Genomic DNA, 25,377 nt, shown 5'->3' on the forward strand with positions numbered 1-25,377 from the left:
TATCTTATATTTATAGCCCTAGTTTTGGACTACCCCACAAGTAGCAACATTTTCTCTATGTTTACCCTTTCAAACCCTTTCATAATCTTAAAGACCTCTATCAGGTCACCCCTCAGCCTTCCCTTTTCCAGAGAAAAAAGCCCCAGCCTGTTCAGTCTTTCCTAATAGCTATAACCTCTCAGTTCTGGTATCGTCCTTGTAAATCTATTTTGTATATTCTCCGGTGCCTCTGTATCCTTTTTGTAATATGGAGACCAGAACTGTGCACAGTACTCTAATATATTCACACACACACACACACACAAAACCCTTCAGACCTGCAGCCTGAAACTTACAAATATTTTCCAAGCTGCATCTTTCCCTGAGCAAACAGCAATTAAACTCTGATTGATCTGAATGTACTTAACAACAGTTAGACTTTGTGGCCTTAAAGGGAGTTCCACCTTGTCTATTGAGAGTATACTTACTGACATTTTTGTGGTGCTTTCTCGCCGGGAACACTGGACTGCGGTAATTACTCTTTAGTTGTCCCCTAAAACCAAAGAAAAGAGTCAATTCAAAGCTTTAGAATCTGTGGTTTGTTTTTCACTTGTGTAAAAAAAATTAGTTGTATTTTGTTTCTAATATGATTCTCTGAAAGCATCATAGAGACAGAAAGCACCAGAGTGAGATAAATGCCGCATTCATGATGGGGAAACATTGTGGGTCCGCAGAGGGCACATGACTGGGAGGTACTGTAAGATATAGAGGGCGCATAATGGGAAATACTGTAGGATATAGAGGGCGCATAATGGGAAATACTGTAGGATATAGAGGGCGCATAATGGGAAATACTGTAGGATATAGAGGGCGTATAATGGGAAATACTGTAAGATATAGAGGGCGTATAATGGGAAATACTGTAGGATATAGAGGGCGCATAATGGGAAATACTGTAGGATATAGAGGGCGTATAATGGGAAATACTGTAGGATATAGAGGGCGCATAATAAGGAAGTACTGTGGGTATACAGAGGGCACTGTGGGTATAATGGAAAGGTTGAGTAAAAAGCTGCGTTTTCCAAATAAATCTAACTGAGTGCAAGTTGGGCCTGTTCAGAAATCCTGTCCAGAATTGACATATAGTTCTAGGGCTTAGTGATCAGTAACGATCAGTGCTTGTCCTGGATTAAGCTCAGTATTGTTCTACCTGAACCCAAACCCAACCCAGCCAAACCCAAAGCAAGGCTTATCGTCCCATTGAACAGCAACATAATAACTTGGCTCTCATACAAGTTCTCGAATGCTGCTCCGACTTCAGCTGTGGGATAATGAGTGTTGTTTGACACAGTCACACTCCTAAACTCTAGGGGAGGATAGTTGGGATTGTCCCTAAACCACACTCACTTTCAGCTACATTGCAACAGTGACTACACTTCAAAAGTACTTCACTGGCTGTAAAGAGCTTTGGGACGTCCTGAGGTCATGATAGGCTCCACATTAATGCAACTTCTTTCTTTCTTTCTCCCTTTCTCTCTTCCTTTCTTTATTTCCTTTTTTTATAAATCTGAAGCAAAGACAGTTTGCCCAGCCCCTGAGGCAGTTTGTTGAAGCACCTTCATACAATGCCATGGAGTGGTGGGTTTTTACACATTTCATATGTAAGCATTGATAACCTCTCATTCCTAAGATGGTTTCAATTGCACTCACACCAACTTAATCATTTTAACCTTGTGAAGCTGATGAAAAATGAAAATAAAACTATCTGGGCCAGTGTATGTAGATAAACTGTGAATTCTTCCTTGATACCCATAGTAATTGTGTCGACTCTAACTATTTACTGATAATCATCCAATAACTCAATGTTGTCCAATACATTAGCCATTGGCCACATGTGGCTGATTGGGAATCCAGATGTGGCTAATTGCATTTCTGATTAGCAAATGAAAAATGAGTAATAGACACCGTCGTTGGGTATGTGATCTCAATACTCATATTTTCACGGGGAATGCATGTTAACTTTAACCTTTCTGTGCGTTTGTTCATGATAAGACAAAAAGCAAGAGTGTGCAGGTGTTTTTGAGCTTGTGCTTTACTTCCTTGGTTACTAAATTGAGGTAGATGCTTGTTAAGTAAATATGCATGTGTGAAGTGCATTTTCCTACAGTGTGTAAAGCATTTTCTTCTATAATTAGTGCCTGTGACTAAAACGGTGTCACCGTAGCCACACCTGTGACTGGTCAACAATTTCTAATGGACAACACTGCTACAACTAAAAAAAAGATTTCCTCCGATTTTCTTTCCTGCCTAAGTGGCCATTCTCCATGTGTGAGACTGTTAAAGGGATCGAGAGCAACTGAGGGATCCATTTTGTATTGAGCCCCCTAAGGTTAAAAACCCACAGAACTTTGCTGACAGTGGCAGTCTACACATAGATCACAAACAGCCTGATCCTCGGGGTTAAACAAATCATTGATTACATTTAATTCTGTTTTTTCTCACAATTCATGCATGCTTAGAAAGCATCTTATCTGTGGTACGGCCACAATAGAATACACTCTATGCTTTGCTTAAACACCAGCAGGTTCTGCTCGTCTCTGGGTCCATGGATGATAGATGTTTAGATAGCCTGGAGCTTCTCGATAATGACTGGTATGAGCGGGTGCAAAGTGTATAAAGGTCATGGAATCTAATGTCGATAGAAAGATATAAAAAGGGGCAAGGTCGTGACGCGAGATTAGAAGATGAAGCAGAAGGAAGAGATCAGCAAAGTTGAGCTCAACTTTTGTAACGTGATCTTCTACAGCAAAGCATCGCTGTGTGTTATCTGTGAATATCTTCTTTTAACCTTTAATAAACGTGTAGGTGTTTGACTCCTGCATCTAGAACTCTTATTTCTGGTACATTGACAAGGACTGCAGCCTCCGTCTATTCGTACAGGTCGAGGCAGTGAGTGTCGGTTGGCTATTTGAGCATGAGGCACATCGCAGCCGAGCCCGATTCTGTCACCCCAAATCAACACATCCACACACACACACACTTTCCAGCAGGGCTCACTGAGGAGGGGCCTTGAACAGACAGCTCCAAGGACTCTTCGACAATCAGCCCGCCTTGAGGTTAATTAACTCTGCGTTGACAGAGCACTGGATCTTTGCTCAAATTTTACTTCCAAATTCCTGGATTTCTCTGCCGTCAAGACTACGCTACTCCATTGGACTGCACTGTAAGTCTCAGCTGCTGTCACTTTGATCTGCTATTCAATTGCTTAAGTTTTAAGGCAACTTTGTCAAGCCTACAGCCCATCCCCCACCTGTTACCCGTGGAGCTTATGACTGATCTACTGGTTTTTCAGCTTTATTTTGCTACGGTGTGGTTCCTGGCCAGAAATTCACTCTCCTGGGCCCCAGTCCATTTCTCCACCACTTCTGGATCTTACAGTGACCTCCAACTTCACCACTGTTTCTCTGCACTGCGACCGATTCTGCCCACCTCCTGGCTCTTCATTCCCACGGAAATACCTCCAGCAGTGCGTCCTCTGATACTCTACCATTCAAATAGCTTCTGGACTCACTTGCCCTCCACACCTGTCTCCGAACCTGGACATCAGTTAGAGTTAAGAAACCATAGAGGTGCCATTACACTACTGGGTGTATTTTATAGGCCACCAACTAGCGGGAAGGATATAGAGGAGCAAATTTGCAGGGAAATTACAGAGAGATGCAACTACTATAGAGTAGTGATAATGGGGGACTTCAACTATCCTAAAAAAGACTGGGATAGTAATAATGTTAAGGGCAAAGAGGGAGAGGAATTTCTGATGTGTGTTCAGGAGAACTTTCTTGATCAGTATGTTTCTGGCCCAACGAGGAAGGAGGCATTGCTGGATCTGGTTCTGGGGAATGAGGTGGGTCAAGTGGAGCAAGTGTCAGTGGGGGAACATTTAAGGAACAGTGATCATAGTATTATAAGGTTTAGATTAGTTATGGAAAAGGACAAGGAGCAATCTAGAATAAAAATACTTAATTGGAGAAGGGTCAATTTCAGTGGGTCGAGAGCGGATCTAGCCGGGGTAAATTGGAATCAAAGATTGGCAGGCAAAACTGTAATCAAACACTGGGCAAAGAAAGAGTATGAGAATAGATTGGCGGCCAACACAAAAGGGAATCCAGAAGTCTTCTATAGGCACGTAAACGGTAAACGGATAGTAAGAGGAGGGGTGGGGCCGATTAGGGACCAAAAAGGAGATTTATGCATGGAGGCAGAGGTACTAAATGAGTACTTTGCAGCTGTTTTTACCAAGGAAGAAGATACTGCCAAAGTCACAGTAAAAGGGGAGGTAATTGAGATATTGGATGAGGTGAAAATTGATAAAGAGGAGGTACTAGAAAGGCTGGCTACGCTTAAAGAAGATAAGTCATCTGATCCGGATGGGATGCATTATAGGTTGCTGAGGGAAGTAAGGGTGGAAATTGTATCTTCCAATCCTCCTTAGATACAGGGGTGGTGCCAGAGGACTGGAGAATTGCAAATGTTACACCTTTTTCAAAAAAGATAAACCCAGCAACTGCAGGTCAGTCAGTGGTGGGGAAGTTTTTAGAAACAATAATCTGGGACAAAATTAATAGTCACTTGGACAAGTGTGGATTAATAAAGGAAAGCCAGCACAGATTTGTTAAAGGAATTGTGTTTAACTAACTTGATAGAGTTTTTTGATGAGGTAACAGAGAGGGTAGATGAGAGCAATGCAGTTGATGTTGTGTATATGGACTTTCAAAAGGCGTTTGATAAAGTGTCACATAATAGGCTTGTCAGCAAAATTCAAGCCCATGGAATAAAAGGGGCAGTGGCAGCATGGATACGAAATTGGCTAAGTGACAGGAAACAGAGAGTAGTGGTGAACGGTTGTTTTTTGGACTGGAGAAAGGTGTACAGTGGTGTTCCCCAGGGGTCCGGACTAGGAACACGGCTTTTTTTGATATATATTAATGCCTTGGACTTGGGTGTACAGGGCACAATTTAAAAGTTAGCAGATGACACAAAAGATGGAAGGGTAGTGAACAGGGAGCAGGATAGTAATAGACTTCAGGGGGACATAGACAGGCTGGTGGAATGGGCGGACACATGGCAGATGAAAGTTAACACAGAAAAGTGCGAAGTGATACATTTTGGCAGGAAGAACGAGGAGAGGCAATATAAACTAGAGGGGTACAATTCTACATGGGGTGCAGGATCAGAGAGACCTGGGGGTATATGTGCACAAATCTTTGAAGGTAGCAGGACAGGTTGGGAAAGCGGTTAAAAAAGCATAGGGGATCCTGAGCTTTATAAATGGAGGCATAGAGTACAAGAGCAAGGAAGTTATGTTGAACTTTTATAAAACACTGATTCGACCACAACTGGAGTATTGTGCCCAATTCTGGGCATCGCACTTTAGGAAGGATGCGAAGGCCTTAGACAGGGTGCAGAAAAGATTTATTAGAATGGTTCTAGGGATGAGGAACTTCAGTTACGTGGATAGACTGGAGAAGCTGGGGTTGTTCTCTTTAGAGCAGAGAAGGTTGAGAGGAAATTTGATGGAGATGTTCAAAATCATGACAGGTTTAGATAAAGTAAATAAAGAGAAACTGTTCCCATTGGAGGAGGGCCAATTTCAATGGGATGAGAACAGATCTGGCCCGGGTAAATTGGAATCAAAGATTGGCAGGCAAAACTGTAATTGAACAATGGGCGGCCTTTAAAGAGGAGATGGTTCGGGTACAGTTTAGGCACATTCCCATGAGGCAGAAAGGTAGGGCAACTAAAGCCAGAGCTCCCTGGATGAAAAAAGAGATAATGAGTAAGATGAAACAGAAAAAAGGGGCATATGACAGATGTCAGGTTGATAACACAAGTGAGAACCAGACAGAATATAGAAAGTTCAGAGGGGAAGTGAAAAAGGAAATAAGAGGGGCAAAAAGAGAGTATGAGAATAGACTGGCGGCCAACATAAAAGGGAATCCAAAAGTCTTTTACAGGCATATAAACAGTAAACAGGTAGTAAGAGAAGGGGTGGGGCCAATTAGGGACCATAAAGGAGATCTACTCATGGAGGCAGAGGGGATGGCCGAGTTACTAAATGAGTACTTTGCATCTGTCTTTACCACTGAAGAAGATGCTGCCAGAGTCTCAGTAAAGAAAGAAATAGTTGAGATACCGGATGGGCTAAAATTGATAAAGAAAAGGTACTTGAAAGGCTTGCTGTACATAAAGTAGATAAGTCTTCTGGTCCGGATGGGATGCATCCTGGGTTGCTGAGGGAAGTAAGGGGGGAAATTGCAGAGTACATCCGTAGAAGGGGGGGTGGTGCCAGAGGACTGGAGAATTGCGAATGTTACACTCTTGTTCAAAAAGGGTGTAAGGATAAACTCAGCAACTATAGGCCAGTCAGTTTAACCTGAGTGGTGAGGAAACTTTTAGAGACGATAATCCGGGACAGAATTAACGTCACTTGGGCGAGTGTGGATTGATTAGGGAAAGCCAGCACGGATTTGTTAAAGGCAAACCGTGTTTGACTAACCTGATAGAGTTTTTTGATGAGGTAACAGAGAGGGTAGATTAGGGCAATGCAGTTGATGTGGTGTATATGGACTTTCAAAAGGCATTTGATAAAGTGCCACATGGTAGGCTTATCATCAAGATTGCGGTCCATGGAATAAAGTGGGCAGTAGCAACAGGGATACAGAATTGGCTAAGTAACAAGAAGCAGAGAGTAGTGGTGAACGGTTGTTCTTCGGACTGGAGGGAGGTGTACAGTGGTGTTCCCTAGGGGTCGGTGCTGGGACCCCTGCTTTTCTTGATATATATTATTGACTTGGACTTGGGTGTACAGGGCACAATTTCAAAATTTGGAGATGACACAAAACTTGGAAGGGTAGTGAACAATGAGAAGGATAGTGATAGACCTCAAGAGGATATAGACAGGCTGGTGGCATGGGCGGACATGTGGCAGATGAAATTTAATGCAGAAAAATACGAAGTGATACATTTCGGTAGGAAGAACGAGGAGAGGTAATATAAATTAGAGGGCACAACTCTAAAAAGGGTACAGGAACAGAGAGATCTGGGGTATTTGTGCACAAATCATTGAAGGTGGCAGGGCAGGTTGAGAAAGCGGTTAAAAAAGCATACGGGATCCTGGGCTTTATAAATAGAGGCATAGAGTACAAAGGTATGGCAGTCATGATGAACCTTTATAAAACACTGGTTCGGCCACAACTGGAGTATTGTGTCCAACTCTGGGCACCGCACTTGAGGAAAGATGTGAAGGCCTTAGAGAGGGTGCAGAAGAGATTTACTAGAATGATTCCAGGGATGAGGGACTTTAGTTACGTGGATAGACTGGAGAAGCTGGGGTTGTTCTCTTTAGAGCAGAGAAGGTTGAGAGGAGATTTGATAGAGATGTTCAAAATCATGAAGGGTCTAAACAGAGTAGATGGAGAGAAACTGTTCCCATTGGCGGAAGGGTCAAGAACCAGAGGACATAGATTTAAGGTGATTGGCAAAAGAAGCAAAGGTGACATGAGGACAAACTTTTTTACACAACGATTGGTTAGGATCTGGAATGCACTGCCCGAGGGGGTGGTGGAGGCAGATTCAATCATAGCCTTCAAAATGAAACCGGATATATACTTGAAAGGAAAACATTTGCAGGGCTATGGGGATAGGGCGGGCGAGTGGGACTAACTGGATTGTTCTTGCATAGAGCCGGCGCGGACTTGATGGGCCGAATGGCCTCCTTCTGTGCTGTAACCTTTCTATGATTCTATGATTGGTGAAAGGGTTGAGAACCAGAGAACACAGATTTAAGGTGATTGGCAAAAGAACCAAAGGCGACGTGAGGAAAAACTTTTTCTACGCAGCGAGTAATGATCTGGAATGTGCTGCCTGAAAGGGTGGTGGGTGCAGATTCAACCATGGCTTTCAAAAAGGAATTGGATCAATATTAGAAGGGAACAAATTTGCAGGGCTACGAGGAAAGTGTGGGGGAATGGGACTAACTGGATTGCTCTTACAAAGAGCCGCCACAGGCTCGATGGGCCGAATGTCCTCCTTCTGTGTTGTAATGATTCTATGATTCTATGATTCGATGAGTTTGTCAGTGCTCCAAGCTGACACCACCCTATCTACATCAAGTTTATCCCACTACAGGACTTCTGACTTTAATCTTGGATTCCCTCATATTGTCTCCTCTCTATTCCCTGTTCATCACCAGAACATATCTATCCCAATCTTGCTATGTAGCCACACCTACGTAACTTGAGTGTCCCTGTATCCATTCGCATGCACGTTTTGGCTGCTGCGCCACCCCCGAGCCTATCACTTCTATTTCCCCTTTTCCCCCCTTTTTTCTTCTTTTCTCTTTACCTCTCCTCGGCCCCTCTCTCCTGCCGCCATGCCTCCTTTCATTTCTCCCCTCTCGGGTACTCTGCACCCCCCCCCCCCGCTCCAACCCTTCAGCACTCCTCGACCTTCCTACTCTGCTGCCGCCATCCCAGGCTTGACTCCCTCTTGGATAAGCCCACAGCTTCCCTCTGTGCCGCCCTTGGCATCCTCTGAAGAGCTCATCGAGGCACTCGTCACGGCTTCCTTACGAGCAGCAGCCCCAACTGCTCCATCCTACTCTCTCAACGACTTGCCCGCTCAGTGCACCCGATGGGGGCTAATCTTGCCAATCTCCTTCCCGTCCCACTCACCCCTCCCTGCGCTGACCCTGTGGACTCTGCCAGTGGATCAGATATCATCGCCCCTCTCCGCATCTCACCCCAGATTGTCCATTCACTTGAGAACAAGGCCCTTGCCATCCATGAGCTTATTGTGGATGATTGCACAACATCACGGCCTTGATGGAAACCTGGCTGATGGGTGATGACACCTTCCCCCTTAATGAAGCCTCCCTGCCTGGCTATACCTTCCACCACTTGCCCCATCCAGACCGCCGCGGTGGCGGTGAGGCCCTTATTACCAAATCACACCTTGGTCTGTCCCCCTACTCCTCTGACACCTTCTCCTCCTTTGAGCATCTCACCTTGTTCCACCCATCTTGCCTCTCCTTTAAAATCTTCGTTTTCTACCGCCCACCCAAGTACCACACCAAGTCTCTCACCGAAATATCTTCTCTGCTTTCCTCCCTCAGCCTCTGCACCGAGCGACTTCTCATTCTCGGTGACTTCAACCTCCATCTCAACTCATCATGCTCTCTCTCTCCTCTGAGTTCACTGCCCTCCTATCCTCCCTTAATCTCTCCCTCCAGATAAACTCCCCTACCCATATTCATGGCCACCCCCTCGACCTTGCCATCTCACGTGGCCTCTCTATTCCCATCGTGTCAATCAGGAATAACGCCATCTCTGATCACTTCCTTGTATCCCTCTCCACCCACATCCTTCTTCCCCCTCCCAACCTCACTTCCTTCTGTGTTCGCCCCTGGAAAAAACTCTCCCAAGTCACTTACAACGGCACTTTCAAATTCCCAACTCTCTAGCCTTTAGCCCTCCATTCACCACAACATTTCTGCAGCTGCCGATCTACTCAATCACACCCTCACCTCCACCTTTGATGCCCTTGTCCCCATTAAAACCATTGCTCTCTCTCACCCTGAACATTCCCCCTGGTATGGCCCTCATCTCCACTCCCTTAAGTCCAAGGCAAGCATACTTGAACGTTTATGGCGGACATCTGGTTTAGCCATTCATTGCCGGATCTGTCTGGACCACATAAAGCACTATCGGGTTTCGTTCTCCTCTGTCAAAACTGCTCACTATTCCAGGATCATCCTGGAATGCAAAGATAACCCCTGGCTTCTCTTCTCCACGACAAACCATCTTCCTAAACCCCTCTCCCCTGCCTCCTCCACCCTCACCTCCAACAACAAGTTCGAGGAGATCATGGACTACTTTGTCACTAAAATTGAGACCGTCTGTTCAGCTGCCTCTGCTGCTTCTCTCCCTTCCCCTTGCCCACCAAGCCAAATATCCACCCCTGCCCTAGTCCTGAACTCGCATCTTTCTCTAGTTTCTCTCCTATCTCCCCTCATGCGCTTTTCAAACTCATCTTGACCATGAGATCCACCTCCTGCTCCCTCGTCCCTATTCCCACTAAACTGCTGACCACCCAACTTTCCTTCCTGGTCCCCACGTCAACTGATATTGTTAACGGTTCCCTCTCCTCAGTTCCTGTCCCCTTCCCATCAAACCTGCCGTCATCACACCCCTCCTAAAAAAAAACACCCTTGACCCCTCTGTCCTTGCAAAGTACCACCCCATCTCCAACCTCTCTTTCCTCTCCAAAGTCCTTGAACGTGTTGTCGCCTCCCAAATCCATGCCCATCTTTCCTGCAACTCCATGTTTGAATCCCTCCAATTAGGTTTCCACCGCACCACAGTACCGAAAGGGCCCTTATCAAAATCACAAATGGCATCCTATGTGACTGTTACCATGGTAAACTATCGCTCCTCATCCTTCTCGACCTGTGCGCAGCTTTTGACACGGTTGGCCACACCATTCTCCTCCAACGCCTCTCCTCTATTGTCCAGCTGGGTGGGACTGCACTCGCCTGATTCCATCCATAGAATCATAGAAAGTTATGGCACAGAAGGAGGCCATTTGGCCCATCGTGTCCGTGCCTGCCAATAAGAGCTATCCAGCTTAATCCCTCTTTCCAGCACTTGGTCCATAGCCCTGTAGGTTACGGCACTTCAAGTGCACATCCAAGTACTTTTTAAATGAGTTCAGCGTTTCTGCCTCTACCACCCTTTCAGGCAGTGAGTTCCAGACCCCCACCACCCTGTGGGAGAAAAAAAATCTCCTCAGTTCCCCTCTAATCCTTCTACCAATTACTTTAAATCTATGCCCCCTGGTCACTGACCCCTTTGCTAAGGGAAATAGGTCCTCCCTATCCACTCTATCGAGTCCCCTCATAATTTTATATACCTCAATTAAATCACCCCTCACCCTCCTTTGTTCCAAAGAAAACAACCCCAGCCTATCCAATCTTTTCTCATAGCTAAAATTCTCCAGCCCTGGCAACATCCTTGTAAATCTCCTCTGCACCCTCTCAAGTGCAATCACATCCTTCCTGTAATGTGGTGACCAGAACTGTACACAGTACTCAAGCTGTGGCCTAACTAGTGTTTTATACAGTTCTAGCATAACCTCCTTGCTGTTATAGCCTATGCCTCGGCTAATAAAGGAAAGTATCCCGTATGCCTTTTTAACCACCTTACCTACCTGTCCTGCTACCTTCAGGGATCTGTGGACATGTACTTCAAGGTCCCTTTGTTCCTCTACACCTCTCAGCATCCTTCCATTTATTGTGTATTCCCTTGCCTTGTTTGCCCTCCCCAAATGCATTACCTCACACTTCTCCAGATTGAATTCCATTTGCCACTTTTCTGCCCACCTGACCAGTCCATTGATATCTTCCTGCAGTCTACAGCTTTCTTCCTCACTATCAACCACACGGCCAATTTTTATATCATCTGCAAACTTCTTGATCAAGCCCCCCACATTCAAGTCCAAATCATTAATATACACCACAAAAAGCAAGCGACCTAGTACTGAGCCCTGCGGAACCCCACTGGAAACAGCCTTCCAGTCACAAAAACACCCGTCGACCATTACCCTTTGCTTCCATTCTTATCTATCCATTTGTAGCCAGTGAATCACCTGCAATGGCTTCTCTTCCCGCTCCCACACCTTACCTCTGGAGTCCCCCAAGGATTGATCTTTGGTCCCCTCCTATTTCTCATCTACATGCTGCCCCTCGGCGACATCATCTGAAAACACAACTTCCTCGCAAATCTCCTCTGTACCCTCTCTAGTGCAATCACATCTTTCTACCTCACCACCACCTCCCTCGACCCTTCCACCGTCTCTCATTTGTCAAACTGCTCGTCCGATTGGATGAGCAAAAATTTCCTCCAACTAAATATTGGGAAGACCGAAGCCATTGTCTTTGGCCGCCACAAACTCCGTTCTTTAGCCACGGACTCCATCCCTCTCCCTGGCCATTGTCTGAGGCCATACCAGACCGTTTGTAACCTTGGCCTCCTACTTGACCCTGAGATGAGCTTCTGACCACATATCCGTTCCATCACCAAGACCGCCTACTTCCACCTCCGTAACATCGCCCGTCTCCGTCCCTGTCTCAGCTCATCTGCTGCTGAAACCCTCATCCATGCCTTTGTTACCTCTAGATTCGATTATTCCAATGCTCTCCTGGCCAACCTCCCATCTTCCACCCTCCATAAACTTGAGCTCATCAAAAACTCTGCTGCCTGTATCCTAACTCACATCAAGTCCTGTTCACCCATCACCCCTGTGCTTCACTGACCTACATTGGCTCTGGGTCCGGTGACGCCTCGATTTTAAAATTCTCATCATTGTTTTCAAATCCCTCCATGGTCTCACCCCTCCCTATCTCTGTAACCTCCTCTAACCCTACAACCCTCCGAGATCGTTGCACTCCTCCAATTCTTGCCTCTTGCACATCCCCGATTTTAATCACTCCACCATTGGCGGCCGTGCCTTCAGCTGCCTCGGCCCTAAGCTCTGGAATTCCCTCCCTAAACCTCTCTACCTCTCTCTCCTCCTTCAAGATGCTCCTTAAAACCTACCTATTTGACCAAGCTTTTGGTCACTTGTCCTAATATTTCCTTATGTGGCTCGGTGTCAAATTTTGTTTGATGAAGCGCCTTGGGACATTTTACTACGTTAAAGGTGCTATATAAATGCAAGTTGTTGTTGTTGTTGCATTGTACCTTGATGAAGATGCTGGCAGCCGCAGACGCAGGGCCGCAGAAGGCGAGCGCTGAAGTAGTGGGCTGTCACGCCCAATAAAATGGGACGACGGATGATAGAGCCTCCTTTCGGGAAAACATGGAGTGAGACGATTCGCCTGACTCAGCATCTTCTGGAGCCTGTTCATCTCGTCGGGTTTAATGATATTGGGCCCCCGAGACCGTTCTTCTTTCCCGAGGCTCGTTTTCGAGAAAGAAATTTCTTGGCGTGTTCCTTTGCTACTTTTGGGACAGAGTGGAGCTGCGTCTCCTTCAACACCGTCACATGCATACGCCTCTCTTGTTGATGCCTCTACTCTACAAGCATCGCTGCCGTTACTAAATATGGTTTCAAGATTGCAATTTCTGGGTGTTTCACGGTCGAAGTCCTCAACTGCAGAGTCCTCTCTGGGCTTATCTATCAGTGTGATCGCAACCTCCATCGATGAGCTGGCTTTCAAGAAAGAAACATTCTGTCACAAACCTGCTCATGTCGTACTGACCAACAATTCCTAGCTTTCCAGTTGAAGGAAAAAGAAGAAAGAGCTTACATGGGGATTTTTTTCCCCCTCCTTTTGTATAGGATGTCAGAATCAAGTGTTCCCAAATCAGATACAGCATAAATTAAATTAACCTACTCTGGCCCAATAACATTAAGCTAGCAGCTCCTACCACACCACTAGGACATTTCTGTTCAAAACAACAGCCATTCCAATGGCCAATATATTTCTGAATCATGGGCAGTGTAGTACCGTGGACCCATAGAAGATTAAGGGGTGATGTAATTGAGGTGTTCAAAATGATTAAAGAATTTGATAGGGTAAATAGAGAGAAACTATTTCCTCTGGTGGGGGGAGTCCAGAGCAAGGGAGCATAACCTTGAAATTACAGCTAGGTCGTTAAGGGGTGATGTCAGGAAGCACTCTCTCCCTCAAAAAAGCTGTTGAGGCTGGGGGTCAATTGAAAATTTCCAAACTGAGATTGTTAGGTTTTTCTTAGGTGAGGATATTAAGGGTTACAGAACCAAGGCGGGTAAGTAGAATTAATATACAGATCAGCCATGATCTAATTGAATGTGGAACAGGCTCGAGGGGCTGAATGGCCTCCTCCTGTTCCTATGTTCCATACCGACTACGGTTTGGATTGAGACTGCCACAAACTCCCTTACAGCCCCCAGAGACTGGAAACTCTCATCCAGTCAGTCCATGTCAAACACAGGCTCCTGATATGACACAATAACAGGGTAGGGTTTCTGCGGGAGTTTTCCTGATTGTCCACCGTGACTTTGGCGGAAACCCCAGAGAGACGCCGCCACCCGCTGTCCCTCCGGGGTTACGGCAAGCGATCGGGAGCACGCCCACAGAAATTCCAAGCAATCTCCCAGACTGAAAGAATGAAAGTGCTGATCCAATTTGACAGACTGACTGTTGCAGTAGGAGTGAGCACAGCAGACTTCCAAGTGTGGAAAGTTCTAGCATCCTGCAGTGAAACTAAGCACCGAGCGGTCGGGTGCGTGTCGCTACATACGCTCTTCACGCAGACACAGATCCCACTTTACCAAAAATAGATCAGGCACACTGGCTTGGCTCAGTGGTAACACTCTTGTCTCTTGAGTCTTGAAGGTCATGGGTTCAACCCCCATTCCAGAGATTTGAGCACAAAATCTAGACTACCACTTCAATGAAGTACAGAGAGAGTGCTGCACTGTCAGAGACGCCGTCTCTCGGGTGAGACATTACACCGAGGCCCCATCTGCCCTCTAAGGTGGACATAGCACTACTTTAAAGAAGAGCAGGGGAGTTCTCCTGGTGTCCTGGCCAATAATTATCCCTCAACCACCATCGCTAAAATATATTGGGGTAGAGTTCCCGCACGTTCACACTAGTTATATCAGCAAAATCCGAGCAACATCGGCCAATCTGGACGAAAGATCGGGGAATTTTAAACGTAAGTGAGTTATGCCCAAAACCACTTACGTTCGTGTTTTTGGCAACCTTTTACGCTGGTTTAAGATTCAGTTTGCCCGGATCAGGCCCCGCCCACAAAGCTAGCCACACCCCCAGGTCGACATTGCGAGATTCCGCCAATTGCACTGTTTAGGGAAGGCTCTTCAAATTGTACTCATTTTCGTGTGCTGCACAGGCTCTAGAAGGCATGTTTTAAAAGTTTTTGAGTATCAAAAAATGTTTAATTTAGTAAGAAACTGACTAGTGTACACCAATGAAATTAGTAAATGGTTCAGTATAGTTTTTAAAAGATATTTTCAGTGATTTTAAATCAGGTTACTCACAGGTGGAGGAATGGACACATTTATTAAAAATGCTTATTTTTGGTGATAAACTCATTTTCAGCTGTATTAATAAAAGTGGACCAGGTTACCGCTCTTAAATAAATCAATCAATACTTTTTAAAGAAAAAATAAGAAACGATTATGTTGTATTACACTGGACGGTTGCACTGGTTCATGGAAGATTTTACATTTGTGATTATGCAAATTAATTTTATCGGAAACTTGAACTGTAACCTGACCAACACAATTTTGAGCGCATTTTGGGCAAAATTTCCCGATTGCACCCAAAGCAGAAACTCTACCCCATGATCTGGTAATTTATCTCATTGCTGTTTGGGGGCAAATTAGCTGTCGCTTTTCCCCTAGCTACAACAGTGACTACACTTCTAAATTACTTCATTGGCTGTAAAGCGCTTTGGGACATCCTGAGGTCATTAAAGGCGCTATAGAAATGCAAGTTCTTTCTTCTTTCTTTCTTTTGCATCTTTCTGCAAAACCTTCCCAATAGTTCTTTCGGGTTGCAATCTTGCTTACAAAGCAAGGCAAACAAAAAAGGCCTTGTTTGAAAGATTTTACCTTTTGCTCCAACAGGTTCGGTGCAGTGGGCAGCTCATGAAACGCTGGTCGGTTTTTAAAAGTGAATCCTTAATATTGAGATGAAATGTTTACAGGTCTGTTCTGCAAGAATTCCTGTTGCTTGGTTACTTCAATCATGTGGTATCCAGGGGTGGAGCTGGGCATAAGCAACTAAATAACCACATGTTACCCAATCTAGGAGTAGGCTTCTCATTAAACCATTTCTTCACAGCCCATTGCATAAAGTAAAATTGCTCAGCGGTTTGCAATTTATTTCCCCCTAAATTAGTAACAGTAGATTAAATGTACTGCACAATTTAAAGACAAAGTTTCACCAGCGCGCATTTTCAGAGGGATCTTGGAACAAATTCAATCCCAACTTTATTCCGCTTTCCTGATTAAATGCACTTCAGCAGAGTCAGAGAACGGGGGTTTGTGCCAGTAGTTCCCCCGGGAAAGGGAGAGTTAGGAGGCCCAACCTACTTGGGGTTTAGGGTTGCCAGCTCAGGTTGGACGTATTCCGGGAGGTTTTGTCACGTGACCTCCCGCTGCCAAACACCCCGCCCTCGTGCTCCTGCTATTGGTTGTCCAACATGCTCATCATCGTGGAGCACTGCCTTCCCACGCCACTTGGAAAACAAACAGAATCTTCGTTACCCGATTGGCTATTCTTGACTGTCAGTCAAACAGCCTTTCTCCCCATCGCCAGTATTTTTCTCCTGTGTTGCTCGCAGCAGTGTCTGGGAGATTAATCTTTAATTCCCGGAGACTCCAGGACAATCCGGGAGGGTTAGCAACCCTACTTGCTTGCACACGAATATATTTCAGCACCCGATTATGCCAGAATCTTGCCATCGGGTCACTGGCCTTGGTGCGGCTCGTGAGGGAATGGCACTAAGAGGAGGGGTGAGATGGGTCCTCAGACCCATCCAGTTTGAATTCATGATAAATTCTAAATGTTATCCTTTTACATCAATTTGTAGCTAGGCCCAGTGTTGTGACAATTTATGAAAGAGCGTCTTTGATGCCCTCAGGACATCCCAAAACACTTCACAGTCAATGAATTACTTATAAGTCACTGTTGTAATGTAGGGAATTTGCACACAGCAAGGTCCCACAAACAGCAATGAGATAGTTAACCGGTTAGTCTGTTTTTAGTTGAGGGATAAATGTTGGCCAGGACACCAGAAGAACGCCCTGCTCTTCTTCAGATAGTATCATGGTGATCTTTTACACCCACCTGAACGGGTAGACAGGGCCTACGTTTAAATTCTCATCTGAAAGACAGCACTACCTCAGTACTACATTGAAGTATCAATCTAGATTATGTGTTCAATTCCAGGAGTGGGGCTAGAACTCACTGTAGGCAAGGACTTAGAAAATGTACCCTTATTAGTCCTCCCTTAGTCACCCATATCTCTCTTGTGATTGTTGCTTGGAGTAACATAACCACTGTAAGAGACTTCACATACACACAGATATATATACATTCATACACACATGTATACACACACATACACATACACACACACATGCACACACCAGACTTGCAGACAAACACATGGAGACAGATAGACTTACATAAATGGTTACACAAGGACAGACAGGCAGAGACCTGCACAGGTGCAAACTTTCACATGTGGAGGTGTACACACATAAACACAAGTACTCAGGGTCAGGCAGTGAGACAGGCCCATGTCACAATAGGGTGGGGGAGGGGTGGCACAGTACTGACTATGGCCCCCATCACTAAGGACTAAAAGCATTCTGAAACAAGTACTGAAGCAGCAAAACCAATTTTTATTCAAAAGGCCAAAGATAAAGACATTCCTTGGCATTATCAGCCTGTCCCTTAACACAGACAGCACCAAAATAGCAGCTCTGGAAGCTTTGGTGCCAAGCTTTACTGGGAACGGTTTAACTCTCAACTGCACCCAGTGTTAGAACAGGAATTGTTGGAACATTCGATCGTTGTGTGACTCAAACTGAAATGACATGACAAGAGCAGTGTATGTATGATAATTTCATACATCAATAGATGAGATTTGAGAGTGACCATTCTGAACTACAAACAGTGATCTGCTCTGGATGGTATTCGCTGGTCAATCTGAACTACAAACAGCGATCTACCCTGGCCGTGGGACTCGCTGGATTACTCTGGTTTTAAGGAATCTTACAGAGATACATTCTCCCAAGCTCGAGCTTGAGAGCCCTCAGTGGAATGTTTTCAACCTGTTCTTTTGCCAATGAATGAGCTCATTGAATTCCACCTTTAACCCAACCACTGGGGCTACGGGAGAAGGAAGCCTGCCCCGTCGAAGACCTCCACAGGTTTTAATGTAGTGTTATTTTTCCTGAACGGCCGGTTAGCACATTACCCTTTCACGTCTGGTGGCTGGCATTGAATCCAACTCAGACTTAGGGGCTGAAAGTGCCTGCTTTCTGCTGGCTGTAAGGACCTCGTCTATAATCACCAAACTGGCTATAATTCACCACAAGGACACTGATGAGGAGATGTTCCGCCTTGGCTCTCCTGACACACAGCAGGAGCACATGGTGGGAAATTAAGGCCCTCTCCCAGCCCACGATTTTCTGACCATTGACTGATGATCACAGGTCGGCAGTGCACTATTTCCCAACATGCATTCTTGGTGTTATGGGAACGCTGAAGTGAAAATTCTCCCCTTAAAGAAAGAACTTGCATTTACATAGCATCTTTTCATGACCTCAGGACATCCCAAGGTACTTTACAGCCAATGAAGTATTTTTTGAAGTGTAGTCACTGTTGTAATGTAGGAAACACGGCAGCTAATTCGGCCACAGCAATGAGATAATGGCAAGTTAATCTATTTTTTCAGTGAAGTTGAGGGATAAATATTGGCCAGGACATTGGGGAGAACTTCCCTGCTCTTCTTCGAATAGTGCCATGGGATCTTTTACGTCCACCTGAGAGGACAGACGGGACCTCAGTTTAACATCTCATTCGAAAGACGGCACCTCCAACAGTGCAGCACTCCCTCAAAAACTGCACTGAAGTGTCAGTTTAGATTTTGTACTGAAGTCTCTGGAGTGGGACTTGAACCCAAAGCTTTCTGACTTAGAGGCGAGTGTGCTACCATTGAACCACAGGTGAAGTTGTTGGTCTTTATCAGAGATCCACATGGAAAGGGAAATAGTGCAGAGGGGAGGCTTTTTTAAAGTTGGGGTGAGGGTACCTTGGTGAAATAGTGTAGAGGAAGCTTCATTGTGATGACTCATGTAAGCACCGGAGAACAGTCTTCAGCTTCTTCCAGACAAAACTCCAAATGTGATATAGAGCGGAGTGTATTTAATAATAACCAGTAACAATGCTACAAGTCAACAACTGCTACGCCATTTTACCTTTCCCCTCTCTTCCATCTCTTCACAGAACCTTCTGCATTTTGCCTTAGATGTGGAACTTCCCCCTCCCGTTCCCCAGGGTGAGCGGAACCATTGCTCCACCTTCCTACAGCCCAATTCCTCTGTTTCATTACACAACAACTAAAATAACTTGTTTTTATGAAGTACCTTTAATGTCGTGATTTCCTGGACTAGTTTCAATTGCCCAAGGGGGTCGGAGAGGAACCTTTCAGATTTTCTTTTCCCTCCAACAGTGACTACACTTCAAAAAGTAATTCATTGGCTGTGAAGCACTTTGGGACATCCTGAGATCAGGAAAGGCACTATATAAATGCAAGTCTTTCTTTCTAATTGACCTGGGTTTTTATCTGTTTTCTCGTCTCTCTCAGGAGAGAGGATAAAATAGAAATGAACAGATGCCAAGCCTTGGCGGGAGAGTTAGCGTAAATGATCAAAAGCTTGATCAAAAGATGGGTTTTAAGAGGCTCTTAATAGCAGAGAAAGAGGCACAGAGGTTTAGAGAGGGAGTTGTGGTGTGGGGCTGAGTCATCTGAAGGATCTGCCGTTAATTTCCTCCAACTAAATATTGGGAAGGCTGAAGCCGTTCCCTAGCCACGGACTCCATCCCTCTCCCTGGCCATTGTCTGAGGCCATACCAGACCGTTTGTAACCTTGGCCTCCTACTTGACCCTGAGATGAGCTTCCGACTACATATCCGTTCCATCACCAAGACCACCTACTTCCACCTCCGTAACATTGCCCATCTTCGCCCCTGCCTCAGCTCATCTGCTGCTGAAGCTCTCATCCATGCCTTTGTTACTTCTAGACTTGGCTATTCCAATGCTCTCCTGGCCGGCCTCCCAACTTCCACCCTCCATAAACTTGAGCTCATCCAAAACTCTGCTACCCATATCCTAACTCACACCAAGTCCCATTCACCCATCACCCCTGTGCTTGCTGACCCACATTGGCTTCCGGTCCAGGGACGCCTCGATTTTAAAATTCTCATCCTTGTTTTCAAATCCCTCCATGGCCTCGCCCCTCCCTATCTCTGTAACCTCCTCCAGCCCTACAGCCCTCCGCGATCTCTGCATTCCTTCAATTATTGCCTCTTGCGCATCCCCAATTTTAATCGCTCCACCATTGGCGGCCGTGCCTTCAGCTGCCCTAAGCTCTGGAATTCCCTCCCTAAACCTCTCCGCCTCTCTACCTTCTCCCTCCTCCTTTAAGGTGCTCACCTGTCCTAATATCTCCTTATGTGGCTTAGTGTCAAATTTTGTTTGATAACCCTCTTATGAAGCGCCTTGGGATGTTTTACTACGATAAAGGTGCTATATAAATGTAAGAAGTTGTTGTTGTTGTTGCTGCTGATGGGCTGACTGGAGGGGGAGGATTTACAGAAGGCCACAATCAAAGGACCAAAGGCAGTGGGAGGAATGTAAAGCAGGAGAAGGGTGCAGAGATAGGGTGCTGGGTGCAACAGTGTAGAGAGAGCTGTACTTTACATCGAACCCATGCTATACCTAAACAGGGAGGGCGAGCTTTCCCCAGCATTGTAACCCATATTGTACTTGTCCTGGGAGTGCTTGATGGGATATGATAGAGTAAATAGGTTTCAGTATTCTGGATTGATTTTACTGCTAATCCCAGTTTTTAAAAGGGCTAGCTTTACTAAAATGGCAGAAGATTTAAATTGATTAACTAAACTCGGTGAGGATGCTACTGATACTGAAGACAAATGGCAAATATTTAAGAGTTTATTAAGTCACAAAGAAACCATGTATGTCCCCAAAATCAAGAGAAGGGCACATGGCAAGGCTAAGTCATAAGTGGCTGACCAATCGTGTCCAAAGGCAAATTAGATTTAAACAAAAATGTTTTCATAGATTAAAAGGATGTAATTCTCGGGAAAACAAAGATATATATCATGCACAATTAAAGAAAACAAAAGCTGCTATCATTGTCTACCTGGACTTTCAGAAAGCCTTTGATAAAGTACCTCACAATAGGTTACTCTATAAGATAGAATCTTGTAAAATTAGTGGGAAGCTGCTACAGTGGATTAAGAATTGGCTACATGCCTGTAGGCAGAAAGTTGTCGTCAATGGCTGTGGATCTGCTTGGAGACCAGTTACCTGTGGCGTCTCGCAGGGATCAGTATTAGGACCTTTGCTCTTTACTGTCTTATATTAATGCCCTAGATGAAGGTGTTAGAGGAATGATCTGCAAGTGTGCAGATAATATGGAGATTTGTGCAGGTGCTAGGACTGTGGAGGAGACGAAACGACTGCAAGCAGATCTTGATGTGTTGATGGAATGGACCACGTTTTGCAAATGATATATAACTTAGAGAAGTGCATGTGGGCAGGACCAACGCTAAATATACATACACCTTACAGGGAACAGAACTGAAGCTAGCAATGAAAGAAAAAGACGTTGGTATCTTAATTCATAAAGCTCTAATGGTGCACGACCAATACGGAGAAGCTTTATCTAAACCAAATAGCATACTGGGCTGCATTTACGGGACTATCGATTACAAAATGAAGTATACCATTTTGTCCTCGTATAAGACCTTAGTTAGCCCTTATTTAGAATACTGTGTACAGTTTTGATCCCCTCACATGGTGAGTTATATTGAGACTTTGGAAAAGGTTCAGAGGAGGTCCCACCGGAATGATTCAAAATTTAAAACACCTTAACTACCTGGATAGGCTTAAAGAGCTGGGTCTTTTTACGTTAGGGAGGCGTGACTCAGGGGTGATTTGATTGAGGTCTCTAAAATAATGAAAAGACTAGATTCTGAGCAAGCTGACAAAATATTTCACTTAGATAGGTTGGGAACGACCAGGGGTCATGCTTATAAGTTACACAAGGGGAGAAATATGTTAGATGTTAGGCAATTCTTCTTTTCCCAGAGAGTACGAACATATGAAATTGATGGGCAGGAAAAGACCGGCTGGTCCATCAAGCCTGCCCCACACCATGGTGGCCGGACCATCATGGGTAAACGCTTCTTTCCACCGCCACCCCCCCACCCCCCACCACCTCCCCCACCACCTCCCACCCACACCCGCAGCCATGTGATCTCCTGGGAGAGGCAAAAGACCACAGAAAAAAAACAGGGCCAATAAGGGAAAAAATACTCTTTAAAATTCCTCTCCAAACCCGTCAGGCGATCGACACCAGTCCAGGGGATCACACGGACCATGTGCGATCTATAAATGCGATGCAATCTCTGCCTCAGGGAGGAACTGGTCCAGCTCCCTCTTGAAGGTACACAGAGAGTCAACACCCATAGTAGTGCGGTGAGCGCTGAATCGCTGTATACCTTTAAAAGTCTCCTGGACTATTTTTGATTGTCTAGAGGAATTGGAGAGGAATTTTCCAATTTTTTTCCCCTATTTGCCTTGGTTTTAAAATCCTTTTTTTGCCTCTCTCAGGAGACTACATGGCAGCTGGGGGTAAGGAGATGGCTTGACATGATGCATAAGGCATCACAACTGAATTGACAGGCTAGATGGACCAGCTGGTCTCTTCCTGCCCGAGGTTTTCGTATCTTTGTATCTTCCTTTAATAAAAGCTTTTCTATTACTCTGTATTGTGCTGGTTGTTTGTGTATTTTTGTTATTGATTTTACCTTTCTGAATTCTCACCACTTGGTGCTTGTATTCATGTTGCTAATAAACCTCCGATGTTAGTAAACTTACTTCCACTGTGACATCGCCTGTCTCCGCCCCTGCCCCTGCTGCTGAAACCCTCATTGTTACCACTGCTCTTGACTATTCCAAAGCTCTCCTGGCCAGTCTCCCGCCTTGCAATCTCCTTAAACTTGAGCTCATCCAAAACTCTGCTGCCCGTATCCCAACTCGCACCAAGTCCCGTTCACCCATCACCCCTGTGCTCGCTGACCTACATTGACTCCCGGTCCGGGAATGCCTCGATTCTAAAATTCTCATCTTTGTTTTCAAATCCTTCCATGACCTCGTCCCTCCCTATCTCTGTAGCCTCCTCCAGCCCTACAACCCTCCAAGATCTCTGTGCTCCTCCAATTCTTGCCTCTTGTGCATCTCTGATTTTAATCGCTCCACCATTGGCGGCCGTACCTTCAGCTGCCTGGGCCCTAAGCTCTGGAATTCCCTCCCTAAACCTCTCGCCTCTCCTCTCTGCGATGCTCTCCTCCTTTAACGCTCCTTAAAACCTACCTCTTTGATCAAGCTTTTGGTCACCTGTCCTAATGTCTCCTTATGTGGCTCCATGTCAAATTCTGCTTGATTACGCTTCTGTGAAATGCCTTGGTACGCTTTACCATGTTAAAGGCGCTATATAAATGCCAGTTGTTGTTGTGTGTAATGTGGATGCATTTATGAGAATTATCCTAGGGATACATTGTGCGGCGTTTGACTGCAGCATTGCCTTACGCATTATTTTTAGATTGAGAGCTGTTGTATTGGAAGATCTCGTTTAACAGGGTATCTTGTCTGGTGAAGTGCCTTTCCCTTTAAGAGAATTCAAATCAAAGGCGTGCACAGTGACACCATCACATCAGAGATCGTAACTAATGATTAAAAAACATTTTTTAAATCTTGCGTCTTCTGTGACATGAACCGTTTTGCTCCCACAGCATGATGTCAGTGGGTCTCTTGCAGGATATTTGACTTGGTTAATTCAGGAACTGTGCCAGCCTGCAAAGAAAACTATAAATTCCTTTTAAGCATACTAGTTTGCAAATTATAGCCTGATATTTTAAAACACAATGACCTGGATTTTTGTTGATTGAAACCGCCTGTTTTCGGGTGTAAAATGGGGTGGAGGGGTTTTCTGCCGAAACTCTGCCACGGTTTCCCTCTGTTGACCCCACCGTGACCCCGAAGTGCCCGCTCGAAGCTGATCCTGATGCAAGGTGACGGCAGAGCCCTTGGCTTAATAATCACTGGGATTTCCTGGGTCTTTCTGCCCATTTGCCATCCCCAGGAAACATCGCCACTATAAAGGTAGCAGCGTTGGGTTCATTGTGGAATCCTAGAAAGGGGAAAGAATCAGGAAGGTCAAAGGTGACACAGGGTAGTGATCCTGTAACATTATTTTGATTGGATGCATAAAAGCTCCAAAATCTCGGCATTGAAAGGTATTTGCTGAATTTTGCAGGCAATTTAAAGCGAGTTCTGTTTGGGGAAAGAATGGTTTTCCCACTTGGGATTCCATTGTTCTTGTGCTTTGAGGAAGAGGATGATGAGGAAATGGAAAGGAAAGGATGGAAGCCAGGAGACTGCGGCACCATTCGTGCAACACCAGGTATCCACACCAGAGGGTTGACAGACCAAGAAGCTCCTATCTAAATTTTTCATAAAGCCAGTGTCCGAGAAGGCTTGAGTTTTTCCTCAGTTAGAGTGAGATATTTCAGCTACTGCCTCTTTCCACCAGGGGCACAACCTTGTTTTTGGCTGTAAAGGTGAGAACAGCTGTAAATTTATATTATCCTAGGGCTACATTGTTTCCAAGCGGCCTCTGGTGACTTTAGTCACATCAGTCAATGTGCAGTGCATGGGTGAATGCATGGATGCTTTTCAGGCACAACTCTGAGTTCATTGATTCCCCCATGAACCCAGCAAAGCAGAGAGAAAAGAAAGAAAGAAAGAAAAACGTGCATGTATATAGCATTTTTCATGACCTCAGAATGTCCCAAAGCACTTTACAGCCGATAAAGGACTTTTGAAGTGTACTCACGGTTGTAATGTAGGAAACGCAGCAGCCAATTTGCGCACAGCAAGATCCAATAAACAGCAATGAGATAATGACCAGATATTCTGTTTTAATTTTATTGGTCAAGGGTTAATTATTGAGCAGGGCACTGGGGAGAACTTCCATGCTCTTCTTCGAAATAGTGCCATTGGATCTTTACATCTACCTGAGGGGCTTGGTTTAATGTCTGATCTGAAAGACGGCCCCTCTGATAGTGCAAGGTCCCACAAAACAGCAATATGATAATGGGCTGGATTTTGCTGCAAGCGGCAAATGAACGGTGCCCACCGCTCGTTAGACTTGTACTTGACCATAGACTTTTGCACGGAAAGTTCCTCTAAATTAGAGAGCCAAAAAGAACGCCGCCCTCTACAGGGCATCTGGGACCTGTGTGAGCGGGGAAAGCAACTGTCTATCCCCTTAACCAATCAGATTGAAGCATATTAATAAGCCAAGCAGTGACTGAACCAGGAAGTGTAAGTTAGAATAGTGAATTCAATGTCAAATCAGGTACAGAAAGTGAAATAAAGAGAGGAAAAGAAAGATTGGATTAAGAGTCGGAGATAAAAGAGACGGAAAGAAAAAGTAAAAAAA

At 45.1% G+C, this 25,377-nt stretch overlaps 1 protein-coding gene across 6 annotated transcripts in view; it reads right to left on the reverse strand.

Annotated features, from left to right (window-relative positions):
- Positions 1-25,377, reverse strand: part of mrpl41 (mitochondrial ribosomal protein L41) — a 128,331-nt gene that overhangs the window by 19,853 nt on the left and 83,101 nt on the right. The window contains exons 1-3 of one of the 6 annotated variants that reach the window (XM_067969552.1): positions 15,661-15,730; positions 12,777-13,244; positions 472-532 (exon numbers count right to left, since the gene is read on the reverse strand). In XM_067969552.1, the coding sequence (XP_067825653.1) occupies positions 472-532; positions 12,777-13,244; positions 15,661-15,698 (567 nt within the window). In that variant the 5' untranslated portion in view covers positions 15,699-15,730. Of the gene's footprint in view, positions 1-467; positions 533-12,776; positions 13,249-15,660; positions 15,731-25,377 lie in introns of those variants that run through there. The other 5 variants (XM_067969548.1, XM_067969551.1, XM_067969549.1 and 2 more) reach the window with 5 other exon arrangements.

The sequence above is a fragment of the Heptranchias perlo genome, chromosome 31, assembly GCF_035084215.1.
Source record: "Heptranchias perlo isolate sHepPer1 chromosome 31, sHepPer1.hap1, whole genome shotgun sequence".
NCBI lineage: Eukaryota > Metazoa > Chordata > Chondrichthyes > Hexanchiformes > Hexanchidae > Heptranchias > Heptranchias perlo.